The sequence below is a fragment of the Punica granatum genome, chromosome 2 (assembly GCF_007655135.1).
Source record: "Punica granatum isolate Tunisia-2019 chromosome 2, ASM765513v2, whole genome shotgun sequence".
Classification (NCBI taxonomy): domain Eukaryota; kingdom Viridiplantae; phylum Streptophyta; class Magnoliopsida; order Myrtales; family Lythraceae; genus Punica; species Punica granatum.
In genome coordinates this window covers 5,665,393-5,685,877 of record NC_045128.1, presented here as the reverse complement: position 1 = coordinate 5,685,877, position 20,485 = coordinate 5,665,393, and the positions used below count along the sequence as shown (strand labels likewise).

At 36.9% G+C, this 20,485-nt stretch overlaps 1 protein-coding gene across 2 annotated transcripts; it reads left to right on the top strand.

The window, feature by feature from the left end:
• The first annotated feature begins 6,673 nt into the window (after positions 1–6,673).
• LOC116194328 (TMV resistance protein N-like) lies at positions 6,674–15,285 on the top strand. Of its 2 annotated transcripts, none has more exons than XM_031523118.1 (9): positions 6,674–7,016; positions 7,111–7,238; positions 7,338–7,366; positions 7,705–7,875; positions 8,017–8,528; positions 11,532–12,639; positions 12,720–13,007; positions 13,097–14,821; positions 14,938–15,285. In XM_031523118.1, exons 5-8 carry the CDS (start codon positions 8,041–8,043, stop codon positions 14,705–14,707), a joined length of 3,495 nt encoding a protein of 1,164 aa, XP_031378978.1. In that variant the 5' UTR covers positions 6,674–7,016; positions 7,111–7,238; positions 7,338–7,366; positions 7,705–7,875; positions 8,017–8,040; the 3' UTR covers positions 14,708–14,821; positions 14,938–15,285. The 2 variants fall into 2 exon arrangements, with proteins under 2 accessions (XP_031378978.1, XP_031378977.1); XM_031523117.1 differs by having other exon boundaries at positions 8,007–8,528.
• Positions 15,286–20,485: the final 5,200 nt, after the last annotated feature.

Genomic DNA, 20,485 nt, shown 5'->3' with positions numbered 1-20,485 from the left:
TGTCTTTTTCTTTAAATTCTCTCTGATATTTTTTCTTATCTATTATTATAATTAATTTTTCAACACTAAATTCTCTCATTTATTCATTAATTTTCCTCAATTTGAATACTTTTTTTTCTCAATTTAACAATATAATTATTACTTTTTTATCTTATTTTTCAAATTTTCTCCCATACTTTTCCCAATTATTTTTGTCTTCATCTGCTCAAATCAAATTAAATCAAACTTAACTTTGTTACCAAACGCTATGGATTTGTTACGTTTTAAGTCTCATCTAGCTGCTGCAAGAATCTCGTTTCGGCCCAGTTTAGGCCTGTTATTCGGGGAGCACAACGAATCAAAAAGCAGATAAAAGCACTTGAGATCTCACATCAGTAGAAGGACTCTTCAAATTAAAAAAAATAAGTCCTCGACTGTAAAGTACTTAATTTCTACCTTCATTGCCTATTTTCGAGACAATACGAGATAATTGGTAAGATTTCATTCTTCTGGGAAGCACGTGTAAAACGAATTGCAAAATGTTGCGCCCACCCTTTGGAGACTTTGTTTCTAAACCCAATTGCTTGTATTTTTAACAAAAAGGATACATTAAATATTCTCTGATTAAAACTCTTTGATTCGTATAATTTATTTAGTAGGATGAGGGTTCGAGACGGAGAAATCGATATTCTCACGTAATGAGAAATATTCACGTCGGGTGTTTTTCAATCAAAAATCGTTTTCTAGACCTGAGGATATTTTTCATTAATTTTTCTTAGCTCAAATGAACTTTAAAATCCCGAAGAAAATGGTGAAAATGAAGTTTTTTTGACAAGTTTAAGGGCAAATGCGCTATTTAATCAGTTCAATTGGTTAAAGTTAGCTCCCGCCGAGGTAAAAATTTAGGAAGGGCGCGGTTATTAACCGTGCCTAACCCCTTGGTCGTGGCTAGTAACCACGCCCCTATGCTAGCTGTCCAAACCGACTCACTCGGAGCTCTCACAATTCAAAAATAATTTTATTTGCGCCCCTGAGCTTTCATTATTTGCAAAACGGTCCTCGAATCCCTTTTGCCTATAAATAGAGGATTATTTGCTGAAAAATGGACTCTTGGTCAATTTCATGTGTTGAGGTTTTGCCAAAATGAGCCCAAGTTCCTCTAATTCCACCCTAGTTCATATAAATAATAGGATTTCTTGAAGAGTTTAGCCCTGATTTCGATCATTCCAAACTCGATGATCCGAAACATGCCCGAACTAAAGTAGGAAAGGCATCCCATGCCTCTAGTCATAGCAGAAATTGAGCTCTCTATCTCATATTTCGGTCGACGTGTATATATTTCTTACATTTGTATATAGATTAGACTAATAGATTGCTAATTTGTGCGTATTAGAGCATAAATAGGGTTAATCATGTAGTATCATCCTTAATTAGGATTAAACTCAGCTAATCAAACTTGATTGTCCACGGGAAAAGATTAATTGCATGTTTATTGGACTTGATTTCGTGTTAATTGAGTCAATTTGTGTAAAATTAGATGTAATTAGCTTGTACATGTGCTAATTAGGTTCTAATTGGGCTTAATCTTGCTTAATCACTCGTAATAACATTCTGGTAACGTGGTCATTTGGTCCAATTTGTAGTCAAGGTTTAATTTGGCTCAAGTTGTGTGTAATCAAACAAATTATGAACTTGGGTACGAGTAATTAGGCTTGAATCACTCAATCAGTCAAAAGGAGCATGAAATTGAACTTGTGTTCATTCCATAATTTTTGGTATATAAGGCTTAGATGTGTCAATTTGATGATTGGTTGCTCAATTAGGCTTAATTAGAGGTAATTAACTTCATATTGCTTGAGATTAGGCTTAAATAGGTTCAATTGGCCTTAATTAGCTCAAAATTGATCTCTTAAGCATGCTGGAAAATTTTTGCTGAATTGATCCGAGAGTCAATTGGTTGATTTAGGGGTCAATTAGGCATGATTATGGCTAATTGTGATGATTAGTCATTTCCTTGTGTAATAGGGCCTAATTGTGGCCAATTGTTTTGATTTTTGCTTCAATTGATTTATGGAGCCTTTGGGTGTATGAATGGCAATGTGGCCGTGGTTTACTGTCCAATTAGGTCCGATTTTACCTGATTAAAGTCTAATTAGAATTAATTAGACCAATTTAGGTGAAATTGACTTAATTAGTGTTTCAACCTTAGGAATTGGAGTCTAATCGAGCCTAATTGAATGTCTCTAGACTTGATTTGTGTAAATAACCACTCGTGTATATGATTGAATTTGTATGTGAATAATCGAGTCAAAATCGGTCAAATGGTGAAATCCATGTATCAATTTGTAATAATCATGTAAATTTGGCTAATCACTTGGGACTAAGGTTAATTAGATACTAATAAGAGTGTCTTAGGCCCTTAGGAAGGTCTTTCTAACCTTGAGGGTGGGCCATTAGGGCCCGAGGTCCCTTAAACCGATAAAAGTCCTTTAGTCGCCATAATCATGGAATTAATTATGTAAAAATCCAAATTGGTGTGTAAATTGTTTAAAAGTGGATAATCATGTATATTGACATGAATCATGGGGATTAAAGAGTAATAAACCCACTAATCGAGTCCTAGGATCCAAATTGAATGTCAAATTGACCTTAAGGGAATTAGGAACGTTTTTATAAATTTTTGGGGATTAAATGACTAAGTCATGCAAATACGCCCCTAATAATAAAATTGGACAAATTGTGAATAAAATGCGTATATAGAGGAAAATATACTTAGAGGTTTTTCTAGGTTAGATTCCCTAGGCCCATTTTCCTCTTTTTGGGCCTTAGGCCCACTTTTAGGCCTATTCGGTCAATTGTTTGAATAATGGCCTGAATATATGGCTCATTTGTATTCTGGCCCGAAGGTATTTCCCATTTAAATTTTTGCCCTGAACGTGTCGACCATTTTCAAAGTTGACACGTATAATTTGCATATAAGCATGTGAATGTGTGTGGAGTCTGTAATTTGTAAATTTTATTCCTTGTACTCTTATGCTCATGAAAAAAGACCAAGACCCTAGGACAAACAATCGGACGTGTTAGAATCCTATAAAAGCACAAGAGGGTATCAAAATGGCAAGTTATTGGCTTGAGGGCCTCTAATCTCATAATAAAGCCCTCGAACTCACTTCTCTAGTTCAAAGACCTAGTCAAACTTAAATCCTTAGGTGGTTAGTGTCTTGACCCTTTAGGTGACCTAGGTCGCTCACCGGCCAAATAAAATGGTAGTGGCGACTCTAATCCAATTGGATCCCAAGTATACACGGACTAAATTGAATTTTCAAGTTAGGATGAAGGCTTAAAAACCATGCCTGTTGTTGACAGCTACTACGCTATAAGGTATCGCAATACTATTATTCAGGCCGTGTCAACGGTTAATCTATTTGGGCCATGCTGGTGGCTAAGTTGGTATTCAGATTTGTGTGACAGGACAAAGTGTCACCGTATTGTCAATATCGATGAGCAGATTTGTTTTGATATCAGTGTTTGAATTATCGAATTTATGTTAGACGAGTATATTTGAATCACCGAATTTAAGTATTGCAGGAAATGTTTGCATGCTTTGATTTATTGAATTTCTGTAATGATTGAATAATAAATTTGTGAAATTAGATGTTGCATGATTTAGAACTATTGTCTGGAACAAATTATTATGATCGTTTCTTTTTACAAGGTATTTAGAAATAAGTTAAGTTTCTTTAGTCGATACTTGATCTGGTAGAGGTGGGTTTTGGTTACTTACGGAGTATGGGAGCACTCACCCCTTTATAATTTCCCCCAGATTTGGACTCAGCAAACTAGGAGAGCTAAACTACTAAAAGGTTCTTACAGAGGAGTTTAGAGAATACTGGTATTTCATGATTTCAGATTTATTAGAATTTGTGATTTATTAGGAGTTTAATATTATCGGTTTCACTTTAAGACTTCGTTTGGTAATTTTGTTTGGAGATTATTCATACTATGCTTTAATAAAGACGACTTTGGAGTTCATAAATAAATGTTTTGCTAGATGGCTTGTTTGTTATTTTGACCTATTAGTGAACGGTCGATTTCATTCCAATTGCTGAAATTGGGGTGTGACATAAATGGTATCAGAGTAATATACCAGCTGGAAGTGTGGAAACTAAGTATTATGTGGACAAAGTGCTACAAATTTTGGTGGGAGCCACCTCTTGAAATGCAAGAACCACTCATAGAATCTTACTTATCTGATGAAGTGTCCTGAGTCTACATATGATTTGTTGGTCTTGGATCTTGAACAGATTTTTTTTTTTCACTTCAACATGATTTTTGTTTTTTATAAAAAAAAATTATTTTTGAAGGGTCGATTTTACAAAATTCGAATTTCGAGGACGAAATTCCTTAAAGGGAGAGATTGTAATACCTTTAATTGTTATTTTGGACTGCAAACGTATTAAGAGTATATTTTGAGTTTTAGAAATATGTATTGCCTTTTCATTTTTCCGGCTATCAAGAGCACGTTTACTATTAAGAATTTTATTTTAATTAATTACAGTGATTGATCCTAATCGGGTTAGGTGCAATTATGGACAATTTCTCCGAGTGATTCCTTACCGTTTTGCCTCTTAACTGCCTTATAAATTTTCCTTTTTTGTTTCAATCTCTGGTCTAAATAAGTCTGAGAGGAAGGGACGTTGAGAGAGTCTATCCTATGCAACAAAAGTACCGGGGCTATTGTTATATTCATATTAAATTTAGTTTCAATAAATTAGCGTTTGACTATGTATTATTTTATTCTATAAACATCCACCTAGTGTATTGATTCTTTAATACATCTTTCCTTAGTCGTCCTTTGGTTCTCCATTTAAAATGGGGTCTTCCCATTCTTTATTCTTTCTGGGCGACAAACCAAATCACAGAGAGGGAGAGAGAGAGAGAGATCAAACGGGAGGCAGGGAAATGAGAGCGCTATTACGGGAAAATAGTGTCGTGTTCATGTCTTATAAGTGTTGGATTTTCGGGCAAAGTGATTAGGTGAGTAATCTATCCTAAATTAGTATTCTTGTAATGCTATTATATGATATTTTATAAAATCAATTGTCAAGGTCATGTCCATGTTTCAGTCATGCATGCACTTTTGATATGATATGAGTTAATTTTGGATATTATAATCATGATATGTGATATGTATTGATCAAAATTTTCGGAAGAATAGTGAATCCTATGACGCCCAATATTGACCCAGCAGGAGAAAGGACTATACTGGGGCAAAGGGTCGTCAGATATGGAGGCTTCACTGTGATCAAGGAGTTGAGAAGAGGTCAATGAGGATTTAAGATCCAAACGTATATATATATTTATTGTTTGAGATATTAAAACAATGCGTAGATTCGGATAGTTTAGGTGTATATTATAATCACTGGGCTATTGAGCTCAATCCATTCCTATCTCATATTTTTCAGATAAATTCTCTTGGAAGGGCTAGTATGAAGATCTGAGTGCACAGCGGATTTCATGTACTTTATTTTCTGGCTTGTAATTGTAATTGTAAAGTCTTAAAAATTTATGTTGTTGTAAATAACAATTTATTTTGGATTAATTTGTAATTATTTTGGAAATTCTATCGATTTGATGAGACTTTTAATAGCGAGCGATTGAAAGCAGGATGGAGCTCAAGGAAGGGTGAAAACAAAGAACCATCGATCGAAGGGATGACAGGATATGCTGAGCGAGAGTATACAGTGGCGAGGAAATTCGAAGTCATTCCTAGGGTAGAGTTTAGATTTCAATTGATTAATTTATGGATGTATTTATTTCTGATTTCCATGTTGTTCGAGTTCGATCATGTTCTTTCTCTTCATATTTGGGTAATAAGGTGCCGTGGTGTGGAGCAGAGCAAGAATAGGTGGTGCTATGCATGAATAGAAAGAGAGGGGGATAGTATTTATTCTGATTATTTAGGAGACTTATTGGGGTGAAAATTTGGAGAATGATCTAGACGGTACTTGGAGCTTAAAATCTGTTTGTTTATTAAACGGTAGTATTTATTCTAAACGGTGTTTGATTCTGTATTCCTTGTTGTGAAATTTGTTGTAATGAATTAACTGAAGTACTGAATCGGGAATTAGTTAGTTGGTTAATCTGCTGGAATGCCCTAGGCAAGGGAGGAACTTGTTCATGGGGATTAATTTAGTCGAGTAACCAGTTAGAGAAATTTAAGGCGAGATTCAAATTGAAGCTTCTGGATGAGGGTTAACTGAATGGGAGAGAGATGCTGCTGAGCTTTAAGACTGATTTCCTTGCTTTACAAATTCATTTAACTGCTACGTTAGTCATTAGATTTTATCGAAGTTTCTGTCTTAATGTCTTGGTTTAATTATGAGATGTTTTTATACGAGATTGGTTGATGAAAATTTTGTAGAGTTGATTGAGCCGATGCCATAGTCGAAAATTATGAATAATCTAGTTTTAGGATTACTGAAATTTTAGAAAAAATTTTGTTGAAATTTCGGCTCGTAGTATATATAACCCTCGACTTAAGATGAGAGAAGGTGAAAAAAGCTTCAGCAAAGATTGAAGCCGTACAGTGAACCAAGTCCATCAAACCCAATGGATTTGCGCTAACTCATCGCACTTCACATACATGATTAAACTTGTTTATCTTTACTAAAATTACCAAAATACCGTTAATAACCCTAATACTGATGCCCACAGCAAATTCCTTCCGCCTCTCTCTTCTATCCGTTCTCCTCCTCCTTTCTTTATCGAACAGACGGAGACTCGGTCGGGGAGAGAACTCAGAGACGACTCAGACGAGACGGAGACAACCTCGAGCCCTTGACCACTCCAGGCGCCACGGTGATCCCACCCCGACGCGACGCCGGCGCTGCTCTGATCTCACCCCGACGGTCGTAGCCGTACTCTCTGAAGGGTGAAGCACAGACGACTCCCGACTCCGTCCCTCTGGTCTCGCGCTCACACTCCGACGCTCCTCCAGTTCTCGCTGCTCTCCGATACGAGTCTCCGCTGTAATGGTGAGTTCTCGATTGTCAATTGAAGCCCGATCGAAGTCCGATTGCACAGCCCTGACCCTAATTTCGATTTGGGTCTCTCTCTCTCTACTCTCAGTCAATTGAAGCCCGATTGAGCTCTCGATTGTCAACTGAGCCCTAACCCGATTGAGTCTCTCTATACTCACATTCCGTGTCCGATTGCACAGTCGATTGAAGTTCGTCCGCCTCCAGCCCTCGTCCTCGGTATTTACCCACCACATTGACGCGTTTGTACAATTTCATCTTTCTTTGATGCTGAACTTTGTTTTGTACAATTTCATCTTTCTTTCTTTACTCTTTCAGGCATATATAAAGCTGTTTCTTCATGGCCGGTAAGTGAGGCTATCCTTTAATTTAAGTGGGTTAGTTTGTCCGTTTGGTTTTCCTTTTTTCCGGATTTTACATCTATTTTGGAAAGAATCGCTGTGTTTTCAGGGTATAAAAGCTTTTGTAATTTCTATAAATGTTGCCTTTGTTGCAACATTTGTACTCTACATTTGCATAGAAGTTGACTATAATTTCCTTTGAGCTTCTGAGATAAATGCGGATGGACCACTCGATCTATAGTTAATATATTGTAACCGGAAAAAATCTATAGTTTATATATTTAATTATATGGCTATCACATCTAATATGTATCTAGCAAAATTAAGTGACATTCTGTTTGCAGGATTTGATACCTCCTGAATATCTGGACGAACTGTTGCTGTTGCTAGATAAAATAGCTCCATTTTCTACTGAGGTTGCTTTCAATACAATAGAAACGGAACTCAACTTGCCCATTGATGAGTTATTTGCGGAGATTTCACCAGAGCCTATAGCAGTAGCATCCCTTGGACAGGTTTTATACTACAAAACATTTCATAATCTTTCAGCTCGTTGTTGAGGATGTACTTCTTCTTTTAGTCAAAATGATTGCATAAGTTATGTGGAGTTATATAGTTATAAACATGAACCGACGCAAATTGCCAGCGAAAAACAGGGGGCCTCTGAAAGCCACAATGTAATGTCGTCCTCATCCTCAGACGATCCAGCGGTAGGCCACGAGTATGAGGTCTTCCTGAGTTTCAGGGGGACCGACATCTGGAAGTCCTTCGCGGACTGCCTCTACCATAGCCTCATCGACGCAGGGGTTCGCGCCTTCAGGGACAACGAGGAGCTTCATGTAGGGGAGGAGATTGGCCCCAAGCTGATGAAATCAATCAAGCAGTCGAAGATTGGGATCCCCATCTTCTCCGCGGATTATGCATCAAGCAAGTGGTGCCTGTTGGAGGTGGCGGAAATGGTGAAGTCCATGAAAGAGAGCAAGCAGCTGATCATGCCAATATTCCTGGACGTAACGCCTGATGAGGTCCAACACCAGACGGGGAGTTATGCCAAACCGTTCTCCCGGCACGAGAAGAATTTCGATCAGGAGAAGGTCCGAGCATGGAGGGACGTGCTGAAGGAAGTTGTGAAGCTGAAGAGTCTGGAACTGGATAAAGTGGCAAACGGGTAACTCTCTGCTGCTTCGAGTTTTTCACTTTCTATTTCTACTAATTAAATTGAACAGTCATTTTTTTTTCCATTTAGGCTTTTATAGGGATAAATAGAATTAGGGAAAATAAAAGGGCATAGGAAGTCAGATTGGTGAAAATTAAACCCAAGATCTCTTGGTCCTATACATAGAGAGCGATGATGCCGTTGCAAAGAACCCCTTTTTTTTAAGAAAAACGGCCTGGTTTGATATCCTGGAATCAATCTCAACTTACATTTATTTGGAGGTGTTGAGGAATATAGATCGAGAAGAGAGAAGAAAGAATACCGAAATATATGTGGTAAAGCAATCATAGTAAGGGAACATCCTAGGACTAAGTAGGAAAATTTCGCTAGATCAATAAACTGGAGATGACTCACTCGAGATTACACTTGTGTTTCTTAACACCTGTTACAAAGACCCAATGTGAGAAAAACCTCACAATCTTCTCAATTCTCACTCTCCTTCTTTGAACCAGTTCTAAGAAAAAGCCGGAAGGATTACAGTTGATTTCCCAATCATACATATGATATGTTACACAAAACCTTCTTAAAGATATAATACCTTCGCGATATCTTTAAGATATCCTAATACAATTTTAGAATATTTCTCCCTTTGAAAAATTATAGAATTATCTCGAATTTAAAGATTTAGAAGATATAATGAAGTCCCAACAAAATAGGAAATATAATTTCAGCAGAATTTGTGATCTTGCCACTTTTCCCTTTCATCCAATCTTGTTATCATATTTGGATCTTCTAATTTGCCCCTGAATATAGGGGTGTAAACGAGCCAAATCGTGAGTTACTTAAGATAACTCGGTGATAACTCGAACTTGACTTGACATTGTCTAGCTCGAGCCGAGCTTTTCTTCCGAGCGAGCCAAGTCAAGCTCTGTGGTACTCGGTTCGTTCAGCTCGCTAGCCTAGCTGAGTTTCTACATAAAATTACATACATCTCCTTTTATTAGTGAACTGAGGCCCCCAAGTCCATAATTCATGGATTGGACTGGGCTTTCTCATTATTCTCTTTAGCCTAAACTCTTAAAATAATATAGAAATTGAAATTTGAAAATGAAATAATAAATAAAATAGAAATTGTTTCTCTTTCTTTCCTGCTTGGCAAGTTCGCGACCCCGAGATGCCACAGAGTTGAGCTCGATCTGGAGCCGAACTTAATCGAGCTGATCTTGGTTTTGAGCCCGTAGCAATCAAATGAGCTTTAATGAGCCAAGCTTGAGCTACCGAAGTGTTACTCGAGCTCGAGCCTCCATATTGAAACTCGACCGAGCTCGAGATCTAGTCGAGCTTGAGCATTTTTTTAACGAGCCATGTCGACTCGTCTCATTTACACCCCTAGTTGAATACGAGTCACATCTCAATATGAGGGATTTGGAGAAAAAGAATCAAAGACCGGCATTTTTCTGAAACCTCGACCTTAACATTTTTTCTATGCACTAATAAAGAGTTCCGTTATAGTGGATTTAAGCAAAAACATTTTCCCTTGTTTCATCAAAGAAATAGAGGGGAGGGGAAAAAAAATTTCTTTCTCAATCTTTCCCCTTTTCTTTCCCTATAAATCTGCCACGATATAAAATTTTGGCCCATTTCCCCTATATCTGTATATCTATATTAAAATAAAATTCGAGTTGAATTCTCATATTGCTATATCATCAAAAATAAAAAATATAATTCTAAAATTTATTTAGAAAAGGTAAAATTTCTTAAAATAAATATCTATAAATTTTTTTTGACATAATTAGCAACTAAAAAAAAACACACTAATATGCAATATGCATTTCTAAATATTGAACATTTTTGAAATAGTAAAAGATAAATTTGTTTAAAAATTATTAAAAGTAGATTATTTGCACCACTTTTTTTTCTATACAAAATATATTGAAGTTTTCTATTACAATTTTTTTAAACTTCGATTTTTTACAAAATATAATATGTTTTCTAAGTAATATCATTTTCTTCATTTATATTTCGTATTATAATTCATTTCTAATTATCCTTAGTTTGTTATTGTATGCACTAATATTTGAATGGTTTAAATTTAAAAATATATAACTTAATGAACGTTTGAATTGTGGTGTCAAAATTTTTAAAAATCCTTCTAAGAATAACTAGTCTAATGCGTGGGCAAAAAAACTAGTACATAAGTACGGGGGAATTGTGCATTTAATGAGGGACATTGATAGGGAAAAGTATAAATTAATTTGAATATATGGATTAACATGATTAGTATAATTAATACTGGTAATTTAGATGTAACTAATAATTTTCAAAGTCTACTTTTATAAATTTATGGAATTTTACTTTTCATCCAAAACAACACATTATCTTAAGTTTATGTTAACTATGTACCCATTTTATTCAAAAAGTTATTACTATGTAATGAAGCCGTAATTGCATGAATGGATAAATTTCTATTAAAGTAATAAATGTTCTTATAGTTAATTTGATACATTTGTATGCTTTTACTCATAAAAGTTGACGGGATAATGAGATACGGAAAGATTAAAATAATGCTTACATTTTCTTTGTTGTGTAGGCAGAATATTGCTTGCATTTCGCATTAAAAAGTACTATCATACGGGTTAGTATCTATGAAATACACATGCAAACTATATATATTGAACATATATAAGTCCAGCATTGAATTTTTTAATATAAAAATAAAAATATAGAATTTTTTTAAATAAAAATAATTCTTACATTTTCTTTTTTAATGTTGTTTATATTCCAATATAAAATAAAATCTACTTAGAATCGAATATATTCAGAAATGACGATAGATATTAATAGACTAAATGTACAAATATATATAAATATACATGAAAGTTGCAAAGTTTCTTAGGTAAGTTAATCCGTTAAAATTAATAAAGTTCAGCAATATTTTGTCTTTTCTTTTAATTTCATGCATTGGCCTTTTCGTAACTATATACGTACAAGTGACTACGAAATACGTCTTCGCAGACATCAAGGTGAGTTCATAAAATTAGTCGTTGCAAAGGTCATTAGAGAACTGAAGAAGTCTTACTTGGAAGTGGGTACTGTCATGGTTGGAATCGAGGATCGTGCAGAAGAACTTATGAAAAAGTTAGAAGTTGGCATAGATGATCATGTTCGGGTCGTCGGGATTTGGGGCATGGGCGGCATAGGGAAGACAACTCTAGCCAAGTTTGTCTACAACCAAATCGTAGACAATTTTGAAAGTTGTTCTTTCCTTAAAGATATCCGAGAAATGTCCTGGCATCCTAGAGGCCTTCAAAACTTACAGAGTCAATTGGTCTCCGACATATTAAGGCTTGAGCAGCAGGCCTATGCTAACGTAGAGGAAGGAATCAATGTGCTTAGGGAAAGGCTTTGCCACAAGAAAGTACTGATTCTTCTCGATGATGTCGACCGCATCAACCAGATTAAAGCTCTGGCAGCAGACGTTGGTTGGTTTGGCCGAGGAAGCAGGATCATCATCACGACCAGAGAAAAGGGAGTCTTGGATCAATTTCAAGTGCAAGATTTGTACGAAGTCGCATTACTGGAAGAAGGTCATGCTTTAGAGCTCTTCTGCATGCACGCATTCAGAGATAAGTCACCCCGACCTGACTTGGCCAAAGAAGCATTGCAGATCGTTAACATAACTGGACGGCTTCCTCTGGCTCTTGAGGTTTTGGGATCATATTTATCTGTCTATGGTGGAAGGAAGGATATGTGGCATTGTACAATAGAGAAGTTGAAAATTAAACTTGACATGGTTGATGTCCGAGATAAGTTGAAAATAAGTTACGAGTCATTGGAACGTGAGCAAAAGGAAATATTCCTTGACATTGCATGCCTTTTCATCGGTATGGATGTCAGGCTAGTGATTCCTATGTGGAAAGATACTAAACTTTCGCCAGAAGTGGGAATCGAGATCCTCCAACTAAAGTCATTGATTAAAATCGGAGAGGACAATAAAATATGGATGCATGATCAACTCAGAGATCTTGGTAGAAGCACTGTTGAACAAGAAGATAAAGAACCAGGATGCTGGAGTAGGCTGTGGCACGGTGAAGATGCATTTGATGTATTAGTGCAACAACAGGTATAACATTTTCGATGTACTCGGCTTTCGGATCATGAAAATTGTTTGAAACCGCTTCCGTACGTTTTTGATGATTGTAGGGAAAATCAAAAGTGGAAGCCATCAGTCTAGAAGGATGTCATTTCATGGAGGAAGCAGATTGTCTTAACGATGAGATGTTTAGGAAACTGTCAAGGCTGAGAATTCTTGAACTCGCCGTTGCAAGGCTTGATGGGAACTTTCAGGGTCGTTTCCGTCAGCTGAGATGGTTGAGTTGGCATAGAAAGAACGTATCTCCGCCGACCAATTTAATTCTGGGGAACTTAATTGTTCTCGATTTGTCAAGGAGCTTAATTCGTGATGATTGGATTGGTTGGAAATCGATCGAGGTTTGACCTGTTACTATTAACTATAAATGCTTTCTATCAATGTTATTCCTTCTAAATAGTTTTCTTACATCTCTTGTTATGTTCTTCAGTTTGGGTCGAAGCTAAAAGTTCTCAATCTTAGTAAGTGCCCAATAAGCAGAACTCCTGACTTCTCAGCATTTCCGAGCTTAGAGAGCTTGATTCTCGAGTCCTGCCAGGAGTTGGTTTGGGTTGATCCATCAATAGCGCTTCTAAAGAATCTGATCCTCTTAAACTTGAGGGACTGTAAGAGACTGGAGAAGTTGCCGGAGCAATTGGGTTCCATGGAGTCACTAGTTGAGCTTCTTATTGATGGTACACGGGTCAAAGAATTACCGATATCGAGAGGTATGAAAAAGCTTGAAGTTCTGTCTGCTGATAGATGTAGACTTTTTCATGAAATTCCAGCGTCTGTTGGATCCCTTGTGAATCTAAGGAGACCCTCGTTATTACGTAGTGGGGTAAAGGAACTTCCGAACTCCATTGGGCAGTTAACCTCATTGGTTGAACTGATCTTGACGGGAACTGACATCAGAAGGTTGCCGGATTTCGTTGGAGATCTACATGATTTGGAATTGCTCATGATCGATGCCACATATGTCAGTTTTTTACCGGGTAACCTAAGAAGCTTAAAGAAGCTCAAAGTTCTCGATGCCAGGTTTTCTCCACGGGTGGCAGCAGGATACCAAATAATTTCCGATGAAATTTTGAGTCTATCTTCTTTGAGGGTCTTGAGAATTTTTATGATAAAGAGCCTCCCGGCGAGTATGAGCACTCTCTCATGCCTCGAGACCCTTCATATTTCTAAGCCAGATCTTCAGACCCTCCCCGAGCTTCCGTCTAGCTTAATTAGTCTAGAAGTTCAAGAGGCATCAGCAATGACTTCCGTAAACCTCGTGAACTTGGTTAATCTAAAAGAATTGCTTTTGTTTCGGACTTGTGAGCTCAAGGAGCTGGAAAGCGTCTCCAGCTTAAGGAAGCTCGAAAAAATGTTTTTGTACTCCGTGAAGATATCTACCTTACCGGAAGAGATAGGTGCATTTGTCTCCCGTCTTAAACATCTTGTTATTGATGGTTGCCACGGACTTAAAAGGCTCCCCATACTTCCCTCAAGCCTGTTAGTTTTGAGGATCTTGTTCTGCCACTCACTTGAGAGGTTGCCAGACCTTTCAAACTTGAAGAATTTGTCGAAATTATGGGTTATGGGATGCCGGAAGCTCAGTAAAATCGAAGGCCTTGGCAATCTCTTGTCCCTGAAGGATTTGGATACAAGTGGCTGCCCTTTAACGTGGCTGGACGGTCCCGAGAGGCTTGACCCTTTGCACAACCTCAAAAGGTTACGTATCAACAGGTGCACGTCGCTTACGCGTTTACCCGAGCTGCCACCCTCTTTGGAGGAGTTATCCCTTACAGGCTGCGACCAATTGGGCGAAATTGAGGCGGTTGCAGAGCTGGAGTCGCTGCAAGGGTTGGATATAAGCAGTTGCAGATCACTCATGAAGTTGCCGAACCCATCAAAGTTGCAGAGGCTGGAGGTCTTCCGCATGGGTGATTGTGAGAGCATCACGAAAATTCCAGGACTCGAGGAACTGAGTAATCTGCGGGAGTTGAACATATTTGGATGCAAGGCACTTAGGTTACCCAATCTCTCAAAGCAGCTGAGGGTAATAACCCGAAATTAAGTCCTTTTCGTGTGCGCGCTTTCTCTCGTTTTCATGATCACTTGAGCTGCCCGGAAAAGAAGAGCACTCCCCCTCTTCCACTCCGCCTTGTTCTCTTCCACCTTCCCCGAGCAGGTCCGTTCCCCTCCCGTTCTGTTTTTTTTTTTTTTTTTAAATTCCCCTCTGCCATTAAATGTTAAAAACAAATTACATATATATACATATATATATATATATATATATGTCTGCAGGACGAAGCGACAGGTGGATTGAAGGGAGAAATAGCACATGGCACTCAAGCTCGACACATGGAAAGCAAGCTTTGAGTATATCTATATATCAAATATTGTATAAATTGATAAATCTCAAAATTAATTGCAAAATCAATGGAAATTTACGTATATAACCCCCGAAAATTCGGGATGTTACTGGCTGCGGATCTGTAACAATTCAAATCTAGACCCCTATCAGTCCCATATCTCTTCTAGCTAGTTTAGCTTTTATGTAGGTTAGTCTGTAGCCATTATATTTATTTATGAGTTTGACTTCCTGTTCTTCTTGATTCCGATCGATAGACGTCAGTGTGTGTGCAAACTAAATTTTAACTCCCCAAAAGTTCTTATCTTAACTCCCGTCATATTATAATATATTTTATAAAGTATTAACTAATTACCTTATAATTGCAGAATTAACTATTATTTGATGGTTTTTAAGTTAACAATAAATAAAACATGTCAAATCTTCATATTGAGTTAGTTCCTTATATACTTCTTTTACATAAATATATATATATATATATATACTACTTTATTGACTTCAAAATGCATTAATATATAACTAAGATTAATCAAAATTAGATTATGTAAAATTCTATATTTCGACAAACATGCATACAAACATATAATGATATACGTGGGTATCAATGGTGATACTCCGATAAGTTGCTTTTGGCCTTAAATTTCTATATCGTTAAGACTCCAGAAATCGTTCGGCGGTTTAATTAGATTAGTTATTGCATAGCAAAGATCTTTACAGTATCTTAATCTAACCCCAGAGTCAGTTAGAAGCCTTGTGAATCTAAGCCGACTCTCACGGAGTCCCGTCAAAAACTAGGAAAACTCCTAGACTCCATTGGGCAATTAAAGTCATCTCTTGAGCTGAACTTGTCGCAATACATGTACTTAGTCAAGAAACTGCCTCATTTTATTGAAGTCTAATTAATTTGGAAGTGCTCAAGATCAATGCAACTGAAATAACTTCATTAGCAAGTAATCTTGGGAACTTAATAAGCTTTGAACTGCCGGATATGTCCATTGGAGGGAGGAGTTCCTATTGAAGTTGGGAACTTATCCTTCTTAAGGGTCCTGTAACTAGACATGGTTAATTAAGAGCCTTCAGCGGGTATCGAAGCCTTTTTCATCTGGAAAACCTCTATTTGGGAGGAATGCATGAAGTCCTTGAACCACTCATTTGAGAGCTCAAGGCTCTTCAGACCATCCCGTGCTTCCGTCAAGCTCAATTGATATCACGATTGCCCACCAATGCTGAGTTTCCTGAACCTTGCGGACTTGATCAATCTAATAACTTTGGTTTTGTCCGTGAATTTCATGCTGAAGGAGGAACCCCTTGCTAAAGTACAGAAATTGGATAGGTTATATTTGGAGTCGGTAAAGATGAGCACCATACCAGCAGCGATGGGTGCATTTATCGGTTCAAAGAGATTAATATTTCCGAGTAAAAAAATTATAGAGTGACCAGAGTTGACGAATCTATATCTGTAACCATAATAGTGCTCTTGTCCTGTAAATGGGTTATAGACACTATATCTGCTCTGAGGAATGAGTTTCTGAAGCAGAGGAAGAAGATGCCGCAATACAACAGAGATTGACAATGGCGATATCCATGACCAAGCAGAGCAAACAAATGTTGCGGAACCCTAGTGGACAAGGCATTGACATGAATTGGCTCCTGAGAGTCAACTAACTCCTAACTCATCTGAAAAAATATATGCAGGGACTGTGAGCTGCATTTGAGTGAGCACAAAATTTCAGAGTAAAATGAACTATTAAATGAATATCAATTCTTAATTAATTATATATATATATATTAATAAAATATACACCACATCCAGATCTATCAACTAATACCTTTCAATCGACAATATTTGTCCATAAGATATTTTATATCTCACAAACGAACATTTACAAATCTCAAATTTTATATAAATCAAGTATTTATAAAATTCCACCATAATATTAGAACCTGCCTTTAATTCACTACCGCATAGTAATTTCATACAATATATACAAATATTTCACTGCGTTCAAGCTCCAGCAATCACATACACAACATGCAACTCTACATCGCATATCATCAAATACTCATTAAATCAGCGTTTCATAGCAAATCACTATCCAAGCACTTAACAGATCAGACTCTAACATCCCACACGCAATTATGTATATTTAGAACACATTCAGGCAAGATCAACCATCATCATAACCAATCTCAATCAATTAAAAACACACAATGTATAACACCACTCAACCAATATAGTCACATGATCGCATTTCCTTGCGACAAATTAAGACGGTACCATAACCCCGCACTTCTCACTCATATCATCCTCAACTCCCAATACCCATATCTCATAAGTGAGAACCGCCTATTAACCTTTAACGGTAAGAGTTGACCACCATTTATATTCCATCGGATCTAGCAGCCGATCATGCCCCCATTTCTATTCTACTGGGTCCAGAGGCCAATCTGACTCCTACTTATATTACGTCGGGTCCAACAGTCGATCAGGCCCCTATTTGTATTCCGTTGAGTTCAGCGGCCGATCAAGTCCATTTTGTAATTCGCGGAGTCCAGTGGTCCCATGGCTATAGTCAAACAACAACACAAATATAATCAATTGCAACCATGCCATCTAACCTCATATATACCTACCAAATTCTCATTTCCAAATTATCACAATATTTCCTTTAATAATAGTCCGTATAATTTTGTATTCATACAACAAAATCAGCAATCTACATCAAGACATGATCAGGGAATTGAGAGGAATAATTAATCAAATCAGGACCCTCAACAGAACAAGATTAAATCGACTCTTCCGGCACCCTCTCTCCACCTAACCCGAACTTCCAATTTCACATCAAGAACATAGCCGAAAAGCGCAAGGAAAGAGTATCGGTAACTTACCCAGCATGCCTATAACCTAATCAAGTGCAAGTTAAACTCATTAGAACAATTTCCCACTTTTCCTCCACTAATCCCTTGCTTCTAAATTGCCAACAACAAGAACACAATCAAGTCAACAAAGCCTAAGAAAAGAGAATCAATTACGTCCAAAAGCATACCCATAATCTAATTTGGTACCAGCTGAGCTCTTTCCCTTTGAAATCATTTCTTACTCTCAGCTCCTACGCTCTTTCCATACACTCTCAACCTTCATAGTCTTGTTCCCCGGTCAGTCCCGTTCCTCCTTAAGTGAGCTCTATTACGGACTCTCTGTTCCTCGCTCCCTTTCGCTCACTCTCTCCTTCTCTTACTACACTCTCAGCTGCCATGCCCCAATTATCCTCTCAATTCTTTGATTCTTCCTCCTCTTCCATAAACCCCAGCCCGAGCTCTCAATCGAGCTTACGTTCTTCCACTCTACCCTGTTTCCTCTTGGGCAGAGCTCTCTCTCTCTCTTTCTCTCTCTCTGCTTTTGTTTCTGGTCGAAGGCACAAAACCCCCAAAATGCTAGGAAAATCAATTAAATAAAACCTAAATGAAATGAAGAGGGCGATAAAGACGGATCACGAAAAGAAAGGCTCAGTGGGCTTAGCCCAAACTAAATCTTGTGTTTGGTTTTAAAATTGAGTAGAGTTTTGGTTTTGATTGATTTGTAATGATTATGTTGTTGAATTATAATAAAAAGTATGAAAAAGTAATGAATAGTTGAGAAAAAGTAATGATTGTGTTATTGAATTGTGGAAAAAGTAATGAATAGTTGAGAGAATTTAGTATTAAAAATTGAATTGAATGGTAAAAAAATGAATAAAAGGAAAAAATAATAATTGTATTGTTAAATTGAAGATAAATAAAGTTAAAGTAGAATAGAGTGGAGTAGAGTTAAAAAAATTTTGAAAACCAAACGGGAGCTTTTTTTTTTAATAACCTAGCTGCTCTATACATATAAATATAAATATAATCTAACCATATATGAATGTATATATGCGTGTATCGAAAATCCTGGGATTCACAGACTAGTCCAATTTGAATTTGTTTTCCTACCTCTAAGATGACACCTAGAAGCTAGACTTTGAGTTGGATTTCTCTTTATTCCACTTAGATAACAACTTGGCATATCAAAGTTCAATTAAATCTTCTCTTCTCAATGGAGGTGCAAGGCTTCTAGATTGCACTATCTTTTAACCATGAAGTAATAGTATCCTAATTGTAAATTACTTTTCGACACCCTCTCTTAAAATCTTTTGAAATTGCTCATGCTTTTCCGCCGTGGATGTTTTTGCTTCTGAATTGAGTCATCTTCTTTATACTTGGTGTTATAAAACCATATAAGACCAATAAAATCTTTTCTTCTAAGAAACTCTACAAGCTCCCATGTTTGATTCTCTAGTATGGTTGTAATTTTTCATCCATAACTTTTGTCCGAGCTTCTTCTTTCACGGCTAAATTTTGTGGCTCACATGCATAACATGCTAAATCACATGTTTCATAAAGATCTCTTACTTGGTGAAATTTTCTATGAGGAGATTCTATTTTTGTTGATTGCAAGTTTGAACTCGATGATGATGATGAACTTTGGCTTGTGCTTGTGCTGGCGGTCGTGCTTGGTTGGAAATCATCTCTTTCTGTAACCTCTTCATGGCTTGGATCATATATCATAACCTTTTCCGTGAAATCCCACGAAGCTTCTTCATCAAAGATTACATCACGAGCTATAACGAGCTATTTCTAAAGAGAGATAGCTTGTAGGCTCATTAATGGCAAAACATAATAGCTATGTTTACTGACTGAAATTCCTACGTACTTTTGTTGCTAAGGTCTTTAGGATGCTATAGGATTTTGCAAAATCAAATTTGGTCGAGTAGTTTGAGAAATATCGCATTTTGAAGTCAACTGCAAACACGATGAAAAGTAGATTTCGAGCTAGCTTTCTGACCTGTTTTCTTCATAGTTTGGACTTCTGTTTGATTCTAAGTTGTAACCTATTGTTTGAGGATTCCATAGACACCTTGAACACAGTAGATGGAGTTCTATGGAGAGAGTAACACTCTTCTGAAGATGGCCCGACAGACTATTTAGAGTTGATCGTTTTGTGACGAACAACAAATTCCAGGGGCCGTTTTGACACCCCCGGATATCCGGTTTTAATAATTTTTGTGCCCACGAACTTGTATTTCAATTTCCTATTTTGTGTAATTTTATGGGATTTTTCTGAAAATATAGATAGTTAATGTATTCTTTTGAAATATATAATATTATCGTGTTTTTGGCCCTCGTAAGAGCTGAAGTATGCGCACAGATATTTTGTTCTCATTTCTAGGAAATTATAAAATAGTTTATGTACTTGAAATGGGTGTATTGGGTGTCAATTAAGTCGGATTCCATCTTTTAAGTTTGAAAATTTTTTTTTCCCGTAAATTTGAATCTCGAACCATAATATTGATTTTAAAAGTACTGAGTTTTGGTAAATTATGTTTAGACTAGTTAGATCCAGTCATGACCCTTTATAGTCAAATAGGGATATACTTCGAGGACCTTTTAGGATTATATAAGGTT

Coding starts and splice junctions, on each gene's coding strand:
- LOC116194328 (XM_031523118.1), top strand. CDS start 8,041: ATGTCGTCCTCATCCTCAGACGATCCAGCGGTAGGCCACGAGTATGAG. Junction 8,529..11,531: donor CTGGATAAAGTGGCAAACGG/GTAACTCTCTGC, acceptor ACGTCTTCGCAG/ACATCAAGGTGAGTTCATAA. Junction 13,008..13,096: donor TTGGTTGGAAATCGATCGAG/GTTTGACCTGTT, acceptor TATGTTCTTCAG/TTTGGGTCGAAGCTAAAAGT.